Consider the following 17,730-nt stretch of genomic DNA (forward strand, 5'->3'; position numbering starts at 1 on the left):
TGATAATAATAATAATAATAATAATAATAATAATAATAATAATAATAATAATAATAATAATAATAATAGTTATATTAATAACAATAATGATAATGATAATAATAATAATATAATAATAATAATAATAATAATAATAATAATAATAATAATAATAAATAGTAATGATAATAATGATAATAATAATAATGATAATAATAATAATAATGATAATGATAATGATAATAATAATAATAATAATGATAATAATAATAATAATAATAATAATAATAATAATAATAATAATAATAATAATAATAATAATAATAATAATAATAATAATAATAATAATAATAATAGTAATAATAAACATTATGATGAAAATATTCAAAAGCTACCGCCAACAATAACGACACAGCCAACAGCACCGGAAAAATTGCCCCCACTACCACCACCACCATCACCACCCCCACCGCCACCACCGTCATAATCGTCATCATGATTATCATATTTATCACCATCATAATATTAAGCATCATCAATAATTTTGTATATCTATATATTGCTATGGCAATTGACGAAATGAAAATCAGTGAATTTATATTTAATAAATATAAACTATCACTTCATTTATCTTAACTTTCCAATCACGACAGATATGGGTGCCAGATACGTTTTTCTACAACGAGAGAGAAGCCATATTCCATGACGTTACTGTGCCAAATAAACTCTTACATATTTATTCCAATGGAACTGTCTTCTATAGTTTGCGGTGAGTGGTACTGGATAATACTGTTGACCCGTAAAATGCATGACATCTGAGACAATGTAAAATCATATTTTATCAGAGACTTATGTATTCTTATTATCGTTGTTGCTTTCATGATTATTTTTGTCATTAATATTTCATTGTACTATGAACTTTGTACATTTATGATTCATTCTATCATGACCAGTTTTCAATTACCAGTATTCTATGATAGTATTTTCAATTTATATTGCCGTATTGATACATTTTTCCTGACATTCAAAGTTGTGTAAAACTGTCTGTGAATGATACAATGCAATGCAAGCTATATGAGATTCTGTAATTATAAACTATTGTATAAGGCATTTAAAGGATAATTCCTATTAAGCCTTTAGTAAGATAAGATAAGATAAGAACTGGATCCAATTTTAGATATTTGAAATTATAAAAATAATGCTTATACATTTAGAAAAAAATATCTGAACAAGTGTGTATGAAAAGTGCCAGACAAAGCAAGAAAGAAATATAGAAAGATAAAATCATTTCAGAAAATCTAGCAATGACTATCCCGCACAAATCTTTGGGCCTCTTTTTCGCTTACGAAGTGCCCGAATTCGCGTCAAAATATGGGACGAAGCCGTTTCGTATATGCTATTTTAAAAAAATTAATTACGACGCTGTTTATTGATGAATATAACTGAAAATTGGCACACAGTTAGAAAAAAGGTCATTTTAGATTATGTCAAGCGACAAAACTCGTGTGATTACCAGAAGACCGTTAAAAATAGATTTTTACTCTTTGGAGTAAAATATTTCTAAAACTACCCGGCGTGGAGGTTTTGTCGCTGACAAGGTAATACATGAACATTTCTTCTTTATGGTTGTAAAATTTCATATGAATATGACGAGTACTTTTCCGTATTTTACAAAACACCATCCTAATTTGCTCTTCAAGTTTCAATCTTTTAATCCACTTATTACGCAAGATACAACCAAAGGTCGAAAAAAAAATGCCGAAAAAGCTTCCCATATTTTCGCGTTTTTTTTCCTCTTTGCGGGTCATCCAAATAAATGACACCTTTGAAACTGCATAACTTGTTTCTTTATGAATGGATTTTCAAAATTCAAAAACATTTTTACTCAGTGGAGATAGGGCTTTGATTTTAGACAAAAATTTTCCTCAAAAAGTGAAAAAAACATGTTTCATAGTCATTGCTAGAAAATCAGTCCACCTCGACTGGGGATCGAACCTCAGACCTTCTTTTAGTCTTTGTGTAACACTGTTTCGTGTATTGAGTAAATGCGTTAAAACCTTCTTCAGTCCCTTGATCAGTGAATGAGTGATAATACTCTTCGACAGTCATAACGTCACTTCCTTCCTAATGACGCATGGTAACTTAGTAACACTGGCTCTAAACTATCGGAACAATAATGGCGGACTCCCGTATGAAATATTTCTCCGGCGAGCATAAAAGCGTGTCCAGAGGGGAAAAAAAACACATAAATTTGATCATGTTTTGACTTTTACACATTCTGATCACAAGGCATATGAAAAGTTCTAGCCGGCATGAAGAATAAAAAGTACAGATTTTCTTTATTTAGAATCACGATGGCCGCCGTTGCTGGGCGACGTGACATCAGACTACTGAATCCAATTACAAGGGTCCACTCATATATGGGACTGCGGAATCTCCGTGTTGTGTTTACTGTTTCTAGTGTTTTCTGTGAATTGGATTCAATAGTCTGATGTCACGTCGCCCAGCAACGGCAGCCATGGCGGTTCTAAACAAAGAAAATGGGTACGTTTTATTCTTCATGCTGGCTAGAACTTTTCATATGTCTTGTGATCAGAATGTGTAAAAGTCAAAACATGATCAGATTTATAATGCTTTTTTTCCTCTGGATACGCTTTTATGATCGTCGGAGAAATATTTCATAAGGGCGTCCGCCATTGTTCCGATAGTTTAGAGCCTGTTACTAAGTTACCATGAGTCATTACGAGGGACGTGACGTTACGACTGTTGAAGCGTATTACAAGGGTCCACTCATATATGGGACTGCGGAATCTCCGTGTTGTGTTTACTGTTTCTAGTGTTTTTTGTGAATTGTGAGTTTTGTTCACTCGTAGGGATTATCAAGTGCATTGTCCTCATCTTAGTGTTGACTTTGGACAAATTCGTTGTGCGGCTATGTGGTCTTGTGGTATGACACTCGCTTTCGGATCGGAAGGTTTGAGCCTCGTGCTCGGCCCATAGTTCAGTCCTTGGAAAAGGCTGTTTACTCACATTCTCTCACCGTACTCAGGTGTAAAATGAGTCCCTGGTCTGACTTTGTCCGAAAAATTGTAATATCGCCTAACAGGTGGCATGTCCCGTCCTACATGTTAAATGTTGTGTTGACCAGGGAACCCTTGTAAAGCGTTTGTGCACATTTAGTGGATATTGCGCTATATAAAGCTGAAAAACGCATTCCTCTTATATTGTATTTTATGTAGAAAATAGATAGACCGCGAGGACCAGGTTTCTACAGATTTTGATTGGCATGTTTATGTGGGGGTTTTTTTTCTTCTGAAAACGTTAATATTGAATTGTAACTTATTTTGATACCGATTACATGCCACAAAAATAGAACAGTCGTCAAGGGCCAAGTATTTTCTGCCAGATCTAAGGGCATTATATGGGTTGGGTTCCTGACGTCCCATAGTGGGCAGGGAGGCACTTACTGTATCTTCTATCCCCGATAGATAATATACGCTTCTGCTAAGAAGATCACAACATTGCCATCCGGAAATACAATGGACCAACACGCAAAACTATGTGTAACCTTGAACGTTTATAGTCTGGATAATACAGTTTAGTGAGAATAAGTCATAAACGCGGATGGCAAAAAAAAAAAAAACATTAACAAATACCTGAGTGATGCCAACTTCATTCTATCTATATCTGTTTTCTAACATGATTTCTGTCTTTGTTTTGTCCTGGTCCTGACTGGATACCCTAAATGGGAGGAAAACAGTCAAATGTATAGTTATGGTTTTGGGACATGATATTTTTTGCCTTGTAAATCATCTCTCTGATATGCACTGTATTATGTTTTCTTTAATATTATATTATATGATTTTTAAACATTTGAGTGTGTTCCTCTTAGTAGGGACCCGCGCTTGTATCTGGATCAGACTTTTAGGTGATCTCAGCGTGCTCTTGGAATCTACATATGTTTCCTATTTGAACCAATTCCCTTTGTTTCACCTTTTCTTGGGTGCTTTAATTGCAATTCTGGAACTATTTACTACCCCATCCACTTCCTTTTCACTGACGCTGATATGACTTTAATGCAAGCGCCGTGAAACCCGTATAAACAACCATAAGGGCTGGACAATGGATCAACCAAAAGTTTTGACTGGGCTCTGGATGGATACCGCTTAATTTATCCGCTTTATGAATCGAGTGCTCTACCCTAATTATTCGGAATCATAGAAAATGATTATGCTGCATATAAATAATGTGCTCAATTAATTCCTGTAGTCAGCCCGTGTCTCCTCGTTAATGCTAATAAGAGTAATGTTATTCCCAAAAGATCGTGTTTGTACGTTGATGCGGACAGATAGATTATTTCCGCGTGTGTGGATATAACCGTAGCAATCGTATACTTATAGCCTGACACTAGAACCCACAAGGACTTATAGATAGTATGCGCTTGGTTTAGACGCTCATAACATTGCCATCCGGAAGTATAACGGACCAACATATGAAACTATGTGTAACCTTGAACGTTTATGCCCTTGGCTAAGAAGCTCACAAGATTGCCATCCGGAAGTAAAACGGACCAACACAAAATTATGTGTAACCTTGAACTTTTATAGTCTGGATAATACAGTTCAGTGAGAATTACTCATAAATGTGGATGGCAAAAACAATAACGAAGACTCGATTGACGTCAACTTCATTCTATCTATAGTCTGGATAATACCTTTTAGTGAGAACTACTCATACAGGCGGATGGCAAAAAGCAATAATAAAGACAAGAGTGACGTCAACTCCATAATATCTATAGTTTGACGTCATTTTTTACCCTTGCGCATCGTGTAGTGAGTTGTCATTAGTAGAGCTCAAGGAAAAAGTGATTCCATTGGTTGAACTATTGAATGCAACTCACGATCTGTTTTCTTTTGTGACCAAAGACGTGTCTTTTGGCGTAATTTTTTGGTCTGTGTCAGCGTAGCCAGCGTTAACTTTTATATCCTGACACTGACCAAAATAGTGACTATCGATGGTGGGCGGATCAAATATCTGAAGTCTCAATTTTCACTATCGACGGATCAAATATCTGAAGTCTCAATTTTCACTATCGACGGATCAAAACTCTGAAGTCTACTTACGAGCTTTGCACATCAAATTTTATTTAATTTTGGGCGGATCGGACCTGCGGTGACATCAAAATTAAATAAAACATGATGCGCAAAGCTCGGAGTCAGAGTTTTGATCCGTCGATCGTGATAATCGGGACTTCAGAGGTTTGATCTGCCTAAGATCCATATAAAATTGAAAGGGTATTAAAAGAAATTTGAGGCAGTAATAAAATGTCGTTGTCAGAACAATCGCCAATCATGTATTCGTGCTGTCAGGTCCAGTTGAGGTGTCGCTGTCCACGTTGAATAGTTGTTCAGCAATGAACCCACATAGAGTTGCCGACAGATTAACCCCACGTTCCTCAGCCTGTTGCGGACGACAGTATTTTGGGTGTTCCCGATGATGGTTGCTGCTTCTTATGGTTCACACTATTATGTTATGACGATCGACCCAATCAGCAAAGTCCGGTCCGCATTCGTGCACCGTCGCAAACCCGCCTGGGAGCATCGTCACAACACACCTTTCGACTAGATGCTCTGCCGTTTCGGGTTCTTGCCCACAGCGTGGACATATTGGACAGGAAGTTAGACCCCACCGATGTAACGCACTTGCCGTTGGTTGCGTAGGCAGCTCCTCGACCGAAGTCGATTCGCAGCTACCCAGTGTCTCCTCGTACTGGTATCAAAGCCTGGCAACTTCTCACCAAGCTTAGAGGATTGTAGGTCCCCGCCCCCACGAGGGATTGAATTCGTCCCGATGATGGTGGTTGGTGTTTCCCGTGCTGTTTGTCACCGGTTACACAGACGTGTGTCAGCACAACATGAATGTCTTGCACGTGCGTTGTTACACGTGGTTGCCCGCTGCGCTGCAGAGGTCGGAATTGCCAGTAGCATCATGACGTTGCCGTTGCCGTTGCCATTGCACTCACCTTGAATTGGTACTGTGATGTGAATTCTTCCGTCTTGCAAATTACATCATTGACATACCGCGTGGTCTAGTCTAGGACTTCATATAGATAATTCGAAGATGACGTCACTCAGGTCTTTGTTGTTGTTTTTCCCCATCCGCGTTTATGAGTAATGCTCACTGAACTGTATTAACCTGACTATAAATGTTCATGGATACACACAGTTTTGTGTGTTGGTACGTTATACTTCCGGATGGCAATGTTATGAGCTTCTAAGCCAAGCGCATACTATCTATAGATGTCATTGGGTCTAGTGGTATGACACTCGCTTTCGGATCGGAAGGTCCTAGGTTCGATCCTCGCGCTCGGCGCATAGTTTAGTCCTTGGAAAAGGCTCTCTTCTCACATTCTCTCACCGTACTCAAGTGTAAAATGAGTACCTGGCCGTTAACAGCGTTGTCTTTGTCCGAAAAATTGTAATATCGCCTAACAGGCGCAATGTCCCGTCCGACATGTTAAATGTTGCTGTTGACCAGGGACCACTTGTAAAGCGCTTTAAGCACATTTAGTGGATATTGTGCTATATACAGCTCAATTTAAAAAAAATAATTTTTGAATGAGTGCCATGGCGACAAAATGCTCGTCGTGACTCAAAACAGACATCTTGTATCAGTATCAAAATGACAGCGATTAAAATAAAGTTTTAATAATTCAGTTTCAAAACATACTACACGTGTATTGTGCAAAACATTGCACGCTGTTATCAGCATATTTTCATACATGGTATGAAAATATGATTTCTTACTTCCTCACTTCACGCGACCTACTCTAACCATAACACACAGAGTAACAGCGGTAGGTTGTAGTTCATAACATTGGAATCACTACGTGAATTACCACTGAAATGTCATTACTTCACCATGACAAAAGATATTAAGTTTGTTTAATGGTGTGTTTTGAAGTGTGAATTAGTAAATTATCATTATGTTCATACACATTTTAAAGATAGACGTCTATCTCGTATGCGCTTGGCTAAGAAGATCACAACCTTGTCATTCGGAAGTATAGATAGTTCGAAGATGACGTCACTCATGTCTTTGTTATTGTTTTTTGCCATCCGCGTTTATGAGTACTTCTCACTAAACTGTAGTAACCAGACTATACACCTTCAAGATTACACAGTTTTGTGTGTTGGCCAGTTTTACTTCCGGATGGCAATGTTGTGAACTTCTTAGCCAAGTGCATACTATCTATAATGGACCAACACTCAAAACTATGTGTAACCTTGAACGTTGATAGATAGTATGCCCTTGGCTAAGAAGCTCACAACATTGCCATCCTGAAGTGTAACGGACAAACACACAAAACACTATGTAACCACGATCTTTTATAGTCTGGATGATACAGTTTAGTGAGTATTACCCATAAACGTGGATGGCAAAAATAAATAAAACAAGAACAAAGACTCGATTGACGTCAACTTCATTCTATCTATAGTCTGGTTCATACAGTTTAGTGACGTCAACGTGATATTATCTATAGATAGTATGCGCTTGGCCAAGAAATTCACATCATTGCCATCCTGAAATATAACGGACCAACACACAAAATTATGTGTAACCTTAAACCTTTATAGTCTGGTTAATACAGTTTAGTGAGAATTACTCATAAACGCGGATGGCAAATAACAATAACAAAGTTCAGAGTGACGTCAACTTCATTCTATCTATAGATAGTGTGCGCTTGGCTAAGAACTAAGAAGCTCACAACATTGTTTAACGGACCAACACACAAAACCATGTGTAACTTTAAACGTTTATAGTCTGGTTAATACAGCTTAGTGAGAAATACTCATAAACGCGGATGGCTAAAAACAATAACAAAGACATGAGTGACATCAACTTCATACTATCTCCACTGTAAAATCAATAATACTCTTCAACAGTCGTAACGTCACTTCCTTCCTAATGACGCATGGTAACTTAGTAACACTGGCTCTAAACTATTGGAACAATGTCGGATGCCTGTATGAAATATTTCTCCGGCGAGCATAAAGGGTATCCAGAGGGAAAAAACCCCATAATTTTGATCATGTTTTGACTTGTACACATTCTGATCACAAGGCATATGAAAAGTTCTAGCCGGCATGAAGAGTAAAAAGTAATGATTTTCTTTGTTTAGAACCAAGATGGCGGCCGTTGCCGGGCGACGTGACATCAGACTATTTAATCCAATTATCATGTATCTATCTTTAGAATTTCTCTGACGTTGACGTGTCACATGGAGCTTTCCAAATATCCATTTGATCGTCAAGAGTGCTTACTACAGCTGGGTACATGTAAGTATAACGTATTCTACTCTAGCATTCATCTAGAGCGATATCGCGCTTTACAAGGGGTCCCTGGTCAACAGCAACATTTAACATGTAGGACGGGACATGCCGCCTGTTAGGCGATATTACAATTTTTCGGACAAAGACAACGCTGTTAACGGCCAGATACTCATTTTACACCTGAGTACGGTGAGAGAATGTGAGTAAAGAGCCTTTTTCAAGGACTCAACTATGCGCCGAACCCAGGACCTTCCGATCCGAACGCGAGTGTCATACCACTAGACCACATAGCCGTACAACATAGATAGTATGCACTTGGCTAATAAGTTCACAACATTGCCATCCGGAGGTATAATTGGCTAACATACAAAACTGTATGTAACCTTGAACGTTTATAGCCTGGTTATTACAGTTTAGTGAGAATTACTCATAAACGTGGATGGCAAAAAACAATAACAAAGACCTGAGTGACGTCATCTTCGAACTATCTATAGGACGAGACATGACGCCTGTTAGGTAGTTTACATTTTTTCCCTAACAGAGACAACGGTATTATCGAGCAGGTACCCATTTTACACCTGATTACGGTGAGAGAATTTGAGTAAAGAGTCTTTTCAAAGGACTCAACTCCGCTTAGAACGGGACTCGACCCTGGACCTTCTGGCCCTTAGGAGAGTGTTACATCACAAGACCACATAGCCCCACTATAGATGGTATGCGCTTGGCTAAGAAGCTCATAACTTGCCATCAGGAAGTATAACGGACCAACACACAAAACATTGTGTAATCATGAACTTTTATAGTCGGGGTAATACAGTTTAGTGAGAATCGCTCACAAACGCGGATGGCAAAATACAATAACAAAGGCTTAAGTTACGCCATCTTCGTTCTATCTATAGGGAATGAGATTAGCGGAAGAGTAGCGTCCCTTGATTGGACGTCACCGTCGGAAAAGTTATTAGAGAGAGAACGTCATGTTGGTTGTGCGTATGCGTCTCTCGTCCTCGCTTCCGGTGAAAGCGGCTTGAGACATTTCACCGAAAGCGAGAACGAGAGAGACGCATGCGCAAAACCAAATTGACGTAAGGTGACGTCCATTTAAGGGACACTACTCTTCCGCTAATCTCATTCCCTATAGGTAGCTTTCGACCATACGTCATCATCCCCCACTCAACACATCTCTATCGACTGATCATTTATTCCCACAATTCCTTTTCTAGACGGCTACACCGACGAGATTCTGGCATACTTCTGGCACAAGTTCAACCCCGCCACGTTCCCCAGCGAACTCCGGCTGCCCACATTCAATCTGTACGACTGGCACTTGAGGACATGTGACCAGGAAGAATTTGAAGGTGTCAATGGCAAGTTTCACATTGCATGGTTTTTTCCTCCTAGACGTGATTCACTCATTTTTTATAATCTTCATATTTAACTATTTATTTGTTCACCCTCATAATAGCAATATTAATATTAGGTGTCTTTTCTCTGCCAAACATCGCCAACTACAGATTTTCAGTTCTCTAAGTCTCCGAAGTAAAAGACAATTTAATGAAATTGTGACCCTTCGCCTCAAAACGGTATTAAGTAGCAATGACTATGAAAAATGTTTTTTTCTCTTTTTGAGGAAAATTTTTGTCTAAAACCAAAGCCCTATCTCCACTGAGTAAAAATGTTTTTGAATTTTGAAAATCCATTCATAAATAAACAAGTTATGCAGTTTCAAAGGTGTCATTTATTTGGATGACCCGCAAAGAGGAAAAATACGCGAAAATATGGGACGCTTTTTCGGCATTTTTTTTCGACCTTTGGTTGTATCTTGCGTAATAAGTGTATTAAAAGATTGAAACTTGAAGAGCAAATTAGGATGGTGTTTCGTAAAATACGGGAAAAGTACTTGTCACATTCATATGAAATTTTACAACCAAAAAGAAGAAATGTTCATGTATTACCTTGTCAGCGACAAAACCTCCACGCCGGGTAGTTTTAGAAATATTTTACTCCAAAGAGTAAAAATCTATTTTTAACGGTCTTCTGGTAATCGCACGAGTTTTGTCGCTTGACATAATCTAAAATGACCTTTTTTCTAACTGTGTGCCAACTTTCAGTCATATTCATCGATAAACAGCGTCGTAATTAATTTTTTAAAATAGCATATACGAAACGGCTTCGTCCCATATTTTGACGCGAATTCGGGCACTTCGTGAGCGAAAAAGAGGCCCAAAGATTTGTGCGGGATAGTCATTGCTATAAGTTCATAGCCAGAAATATCAGACTTGTGTTCAGTTTATATGATTCATTGAGGAGAATGGATACCATATTTTAGGGTATAAAATCAACAATTCATATTTTTGACCGGTTTAACATTTAATTCGGCTATGAAGCATGCGGTTCGTTCCGACATAGTACCGTTTTGAGACGATCGGTCACATTTGTTCACCCTCATAATAGCAATATCAATATTAGGTATCTTTTCTGTGCCAAACATCGCCAACTACAGATTTTCAGTTCTCTAAGTCTCCGAAGTAAAAGACAATTTAATGAAATTAGATTCAATCTCTTAATCAATCAACAATATGGTTCCCTCTTCCCCATTTAATTTTCATCGCATTAGTAAAATTATTACTGGGGGTAAAAACGATGAACGCTCATAATGATATGTTTTGTCTGTTGGAATAGCTGGAATTTTAGGTTCAATAATCATTTGCGGATCATCAGTATCGCGCATCAACATGACGTATCAAGCATAAACCACATATATTTACATTTATATATATATATATATATATATATATATATATATATATATATGTGTGTGTGTGTGTGTGACTATTATATATAATAGTGTAAAAGGAGCATTATTTGTGCTCTCCGTTACGTTTCAAAACTCATATAAAGCATATTATAATATGTTGAATGTTATGTAAGAAAAATAATTCTTTCAAGATACACCCTTTTGTAAAATTTCCTCCATGGATAGGAGATGGGAGGTGGGGGGAGGTGTGTGTGTGTGTGTGTGTGTGTGTGTGTGTGTGTGTGTGGATGTGTGATAGCCTAGAGACTTGGTCGCATTTATTTTATTGATAGTTGTCTTGATAAGCATTTCAGTGCATTGATTGGGTTACGTGGCTCCTCTAGTTTGCAATGCCTCGGCCCTTCACTACTTGTTTACAGATGCATTGTACTTATGACCTTCAGGCTAAACCCCGGGCTCTTCTTCTTATTAGATTATCAAGCTTCCCTCTGTTTTTCTTTCCCCCCGTTTTGTTTTTTGGGTAATTTCATATTTTTGAAGAAAGAAAAACTTATTTTAATTAAATGGCCTACTGCATTCCTTTAACCCGACATCGTTGCCATGGTAACATTTAAATGACGATCGATAATGGCTCCCTGTTTCATTTTATTGATGTATCGCATCCTATACAACTTATGGAAGGCGGTATGTCTATTTATTTTGAATTTGAAAACTCTTTATCTTTTTAGAATGGTGTATGCATAATTTTTGTTGTTGTTATTCTTTACAAAAGTGTTGCGTCTGTCATTTAATTCTACGATAAGATTATGAAATAATTGATGCCAATGAAATGATACCAAGAAATCTAGCAAGCTCTTGATAAATTTATGAATAACAAATGAAGTATTATGATTGTATACAGCAACTACCGAGGGAAACAGTACCTCTCTTCCAAGCATTCTAATATGTGATCGCATGGCAAATCATAAAGTTTATCCAGATGTTTAGTGTTAAATGGACAATAGCTATTGCGGTTTACCCTGGGGAAAGGACGATGATTGTCTATGGGAAAGTACTTTCTAATGGATTTAACAGATTCAGCTACCCAATTACTTCTGGGAGGACAAGGGGTGATTCAAAATTTTCGACTGCACCTGGAGATCAAACCCACCCATGCGAGGCAAGTGCTCTACCAAATGAGCTATCCGGAACCCCCGTTTCATGGCAAAAGACACTGTAAATAAGTTAATAAAAATGTAAATATTTTTGTAGTTATCATATACTACAGTTTTAGCACTGTGGGATTAAATGTTGTCTTTTTACAGCCACCAGGCCCATGAGAGTAAAGTTTATCCCGCATTCTATAGCGTGAAACAGACAATAGCAATTTCTTGCCACCATTTGGATAAAACGACATCTATTGCAAAGTACTTTCCGTCAGATTTAACAAACCCAGCTACCAAATCATTGCTGGGTGGACGGTCCGAAAAAAATCACGACTGCACCCAGGATTGATCCCTTTTCTTGTAAAAAGCAAGGTGCTCTACCAACTGAGCTATTGGGATTGAGTGACTATTCTAAAATTTTGAGACGAGGAAAATAAATTAAAATTAAAAAAAAATAATTTTGTAATAAGTTCTGGTAGAACAGGCGGAAAGTGCTTTGCGATAGACTAGTTTCCTATCCAAAGGGTAGCAAGCAATTGCTATTATCCTTTCACGCTATAGAAACCGGGATAAACTCCGGCTCCATGAGCCTAATGGCTCTGAAGGACTACTTTATGCTGGGGCTCCTATGCCCATGGAACCTTATTAGAGCTGCTTCTATAGACGGGTAAATATCATATTTGTGTTCTTTTACTACTTCTATTTCCATGATTACTCCAGTGATATCTGAATCTTTGGGAAAATCAAAACACTAAACAACTTGATGTCTATTCTAGATAGAGCAATTAACGCTAAGATTTGTTCAAATTCAAATCACGATAGAAAAGGTCTCAAGAAACGTGCACATATTTTTCAGATCTGATAACCAAAGGTCAATTAGATATGTTCTTGATTTAACATTGTTGTAAAAGGGAGTATTTTTCGTTGGTTTGGAAGTTATTTCTATATGTATAGCAACGTTGAGCCCATAACAATTTTGGGTTATCAGACCTGCACATAAGTGCACGTTGGTCTCAAGCCAATGGCAACAATTACCATGTATAACGAGACAATAGACTACTTGTTAGGCGATTTACATTTTTTCGCGATTAAAATAAAGCTGTTTCAGCGCAGGACTAACTTTTCACATAAAATCTGTGTCGTAAGAATTTTTGTAAAAACATTTTTTTAAAAATTGAGCTTTTATATAGCGCAATACCCTCTTAATGTGCTCAAAGCGTTTTACAAAGGGTTACTGGCCAACAGCAACACTTAACATGTAGGACGGAACATGACGCCTGTTAGGCGATATTATAATTTATTTGGACAAAGACAAACAGACAGGTACTCATTTTACACCTGAGTATGGTGAGAGAATGTGAGTAAAGAGCCTTTTCCAAGGACTCAACTATGCGCCGAGCGACGCTCGAACCCAGGACCTTCCGATCCGAAAGCGAGTGTCATATCACTAGACCACATAGCCGCACGTCATTTTCCAGGGATACAAATTTTGCGTTCTGCTCTTGGCTCCTTGGACCAGGCACGTGTGTGCGTTTCTATTATTAATTTTATAAGAAAACAATTCCACAATAAAGTTGTAGTTTTTTTTTCTAATTTCAGTCTCATTTTTGTTTATCGAAACCGATGAGATTTCAATGTGGTCAGAGTTTGACCACATGAGGTTCTATTATTTGGCCAATTTTGAGGTCAAATTTATTCACGAGGAAGTCTGGCTATCTGGCAACCCTGCTTTGGACCATTTGTAAAGCGATTTGATTCAACGAATGCGTGGACTGCTCTTTGTATATAGCATAAAAAAACTCGTGATTGTTTTTAGATAATCTAAAAAATAAAACCCTCAAAAATAGTGCATTGATTTTCTCGAAGATGAATATGCGTGTGTGTGTGTGTGTGTGTGTGTGTGTGTGGTTGTGTGATGATATCCGATTTTCTTTAATCTATTTCTAATTACTTTCAATTAAGCATGCAATTCTATCTATATCTATTTCATGAAATACTATAATCTTTTTACATATTCAGAAAAAGCGATTAACCTAATACTCAAGCAAATCTCATTTTCAACTCGGCTATTTGTCTTTCCGTCATCCAAATATGATGTGATACCTTAATGTTTATCGTGATGTATATAAACCTTTTTGATAGACTGTTGATGTTGAAGATGAAAAGGAATCTATCTGTTTGCTTTTTGAAATTATTTGTTTCAATTTTTTAATTTAAAAAAGAAAACAAAAACGAAGATGAAGATGAAAAGAAAAGAATAAAAATAAAACAAATTTAAGAGGAATTAAATACACAATTACATTATATTCAGAAAAAAAATGTGGAGCGGGCACTAGATATCAATATATTGATGAGAAAAATAGCGTTTGGAGACGTGACATATGAAAACAGAGAATTTAAAATCACGGGATCAATGCCAAACTCGGGATCCAATGGGCATGATCTATATTACCTTTCCATGTTTTCGAGGTCATTGGTCACAGTGCAAAATGTGCTCAAAGTGACCTACGTAGTGAAAAGTGTTCACAGATTTTAAGCTATCTAACATTACGATTGGTCATTTGATTCAGCTTGACACATGGGTATGTTTATAACATTTGTAAACAATGCAGTGTGTTTATATTTGTTAAGAAATATCCAATCGTTGGACAGCAACAAATCATGTGATTGATGACCTGGTTGGACGAAAACATGAATATAGATCGCTCCCATTAACACGACACATTGGCCAAGAGAGAGAGAGAGAGAGAGAGAGAGAGAGAGAGAGAGAGAGAGAGAGAGAGAGAGAGAGAGAGAGGACAAACGACTGATCTATGGTGGCTGGGTAGCTCAGTCAACTGTGCGACAGCTCTCTCTCTCTCTCTCTCTCTCTCTCTCTCTCTCTCTCTCTCTCTCTCTCTCTCTCTTGGCCAGGCAGAGGGAGTCGTGTCAATTGGGTTCTGAGTTTAGCACTGACCCCATGACTTTTTATTTTCTGTTTTCATCTGACACTTTTCAATACCCTAAGTACATTCTATGTATATTGGCGCAATGCATTTTGTCATCGATTGCGTCCCTTAGTTGTGTCCATCACAGTGAACACTATTATAAGATAACTCACAACATAAAAACAGCATTTGAAAGGTTGGGTGATTTGCATGAATGAATAAATTCCACAAATCACACAACACCATAGACAGCAATAAGCCATAACACTGAGATACGGGTCATATTTGAGTTAACTCATGTTGATACTAAACGATCACTGATAAGGGGATTGAATCAGCTAATAAACGCATTCACTCCATATCTCTAAAACCGAAACTTCACTCCATTTGAAATCATGCGATTTTGCATTTTATTTAGTTGTATTTCATTTTATTTCACTTCTTCTTTGTTTCTCTTGCAAGCAAGTTTGGATGTGACCATGACTCAAGTGTGTTAAAACTATTGCATTGCATGTCGAATTTTGCTTTTTTATCTTATATATATATATATATATATATATATATATATATATATATATATATATATATATATATATATATATATATATATCCTATATTTTTACTTCTATGCGATTTATTACATGTATACATATCGTAAACTTTATTGAAATTGAAAAAAAGCAACATATCTTTTTTAAAAACCGCACTAATTCACGCTCAATGATAAGGATATTCTCAGAAGTACCTAAATGTTTTCTACTAGATACCAGATTCTATTTCAAGCAATAAAGTGAAACATTTTGGTATATCTAAATTTTAGATTAAAAAATATATAGTTTATTTTTGTACGAAATACATTGGTTTTGATATATTATATCAACGAAACAATCTACATCTGTTTCAAACAAATCAAATCTTGACCATCTCCAAAGATATAACGCTATGGTGGCATATTTAAGATGTTATCTTATGATGGCCCACGTCATTTTTGGTATGTTATACTATGACTCATTGCGTCTATCTGGTAATATGTCTATATATATATATATATATATATATATATATATATATATATATATATATATATATATATATACTTCTAAAACTTCAGAACTCTTAAATTCGCCAATTTTTGGTTATTTCTATCTCTATCTTTATACATATATATGTATATATATATATATATATATATATATATATATATATATATATATATATATATATATATATACACTTATATATATAAAGATAGAGATAGAAATAACCAAAATTGGCGAATTTAATTGTTCTGAAGTTTTAGAAGTAAAATTCACCCAATCGATAGAGGCCTTTAATCTCAAAGTCTGAGAGTTGCATCTCTTCGCAAAACCGATGTGTCATTGTTATCAAGTATACCATTTGAAATATATTCAATGTGTCTTACAAAAGAGCTCATTGATATTTGCTTTCTTTGGGGGGAGGGGGTGTACTTTTGGAAAGGGGGTGTTTCAAGACGAGTTTTAGAATTTTAAAAAAATTGAGCTTTTATATAGTGCAATATCCACTAAATGTGCTCAAAGCGCTTTACAAGGGGTCCCTGGTCAACAGCAACATTTAACATTTAAGACGGGACATGACGCCTGTTAGGCGATGGTATACTTTTTTCGAACAGAGACAACGTTGTTAACGGTCAGGTACTCATTTTACACCTGAGTACGGTGAGAGAATTTGAGTAAAGAGCCTTCTCCAAGGACTCAACTATGCGCCGAGCGCGAGGCTCGAACCCAGGACCTTCCGATCCGAAAGCGAGTGTCATACCACAAGACCACATAGCCGCACAATAGAACAATAACATATAAACTCTTCACGTAATTATTTTTCATGATTGAATGGAAGGCCCAGAATATCAAAGTTATCAACAATCTGTTGAGAACGTGGTGCAAATATGTAATTTAATCTAATGTAATTATTGATTTATATTAGTGTTACTGTTACTGTTTTGACTCATTTTAATATATTTTCCAAGAGAGCTTGTACAAAAAGTTAAATTGAGAGTGAAAAAACAATGCATGTGGAATCTTATGATTTTTTTGCAAAATTTTGATTTTAGGTCGTCTAAAATATTATGAGAGGTATGGGTGTTGGTTTACTTGATGTGATGTTGTTATAAAAATCTGTCATTTGTACAATCCTACTTTTTCCCCGCCCCCCCCCCCCCCACCCTTCCTCCTTGCTACCCTCCAACCCCTCACCTTTTCTCTCCAAAAGTTTCAGACACTACAATTTATCTAGATATGACACACAAATTGTTTCTCTCCAACATTCTCTCCGACACCAATTTGAAAGCCGCACTAATGAATTTCATCTGATAGCAAGACTCTTTTCAGTGGTTCATATTTTCTTCTGGGGGGTGAAGTGGCCGAGTGGTTAAGGCATTGCACTGTGACCCGGAAGATCCCGGGTTCGAGCCCCGCTTCAGGCACTTTCGTTTCTGTCCTTGGGCAAGATTGTTATCCCCCAATTTGCTCACTTGGACAACATGGGTGATTTCTATTGCCATCAGACATCTTGCAATAAATCTCATATGGTAGTAAGACTTTTCACAGTGGTTC

The 17,730-nt window shown here is 36.9% G+C and overlaps 1 protein-coding gene across 7 annotated transcripts in view; it reads left to right on the plus strand.

Moving 5' to 3' along the window:
* LOC144962533 (glycine receptor subunit alpha-2-like) overlaps positions 1-17,730 on the plus strand; it is a 213,304-nt gene that overhangs the window by 180,917 nt on the left and 14,657 nt on the right. For 4 of the 7 annotated variants that reach the window (XM_078895547.1, XM_078895545.1, XM_078895544.1 and 1 more), the window contains exons 5-7: positions 633-748; positions 8,236-8,318; positions 9,533-9,667. In XM_078895547.1, the coding sequence (XP_078751673.1) occupies positions 633-748; positions 8,236-8,318; positions 9,533-9,667 (334 nt within the window). Of the gene's footprint in view, positions 1-632; positions 749-8,235; positions 8,319-9,532; positions 9,677-17,730 lie in introns of all 7 variants that reach the window. The other 3 variants (XM_078895543.1, XM_078895548.1, XM_078895550.1) reach the window with 1 other exon arrangement.

The sequence above is a fragment of the Berghia stephanieae genome, chromosome 1 (genome assembly GCF_034508935.2).
Source record: "Berghia stephanieae isolate SIO BIC M18660-M18661 chromosome 1, UCSD_Bste_1.3, whole genome shotgun sequence".
NCBI lineage: Eukaryota > Metazoa > Mollusca > Gastropoda > Nudibranchia > Aeolidiidae > Berghia > Berghia stephanieae.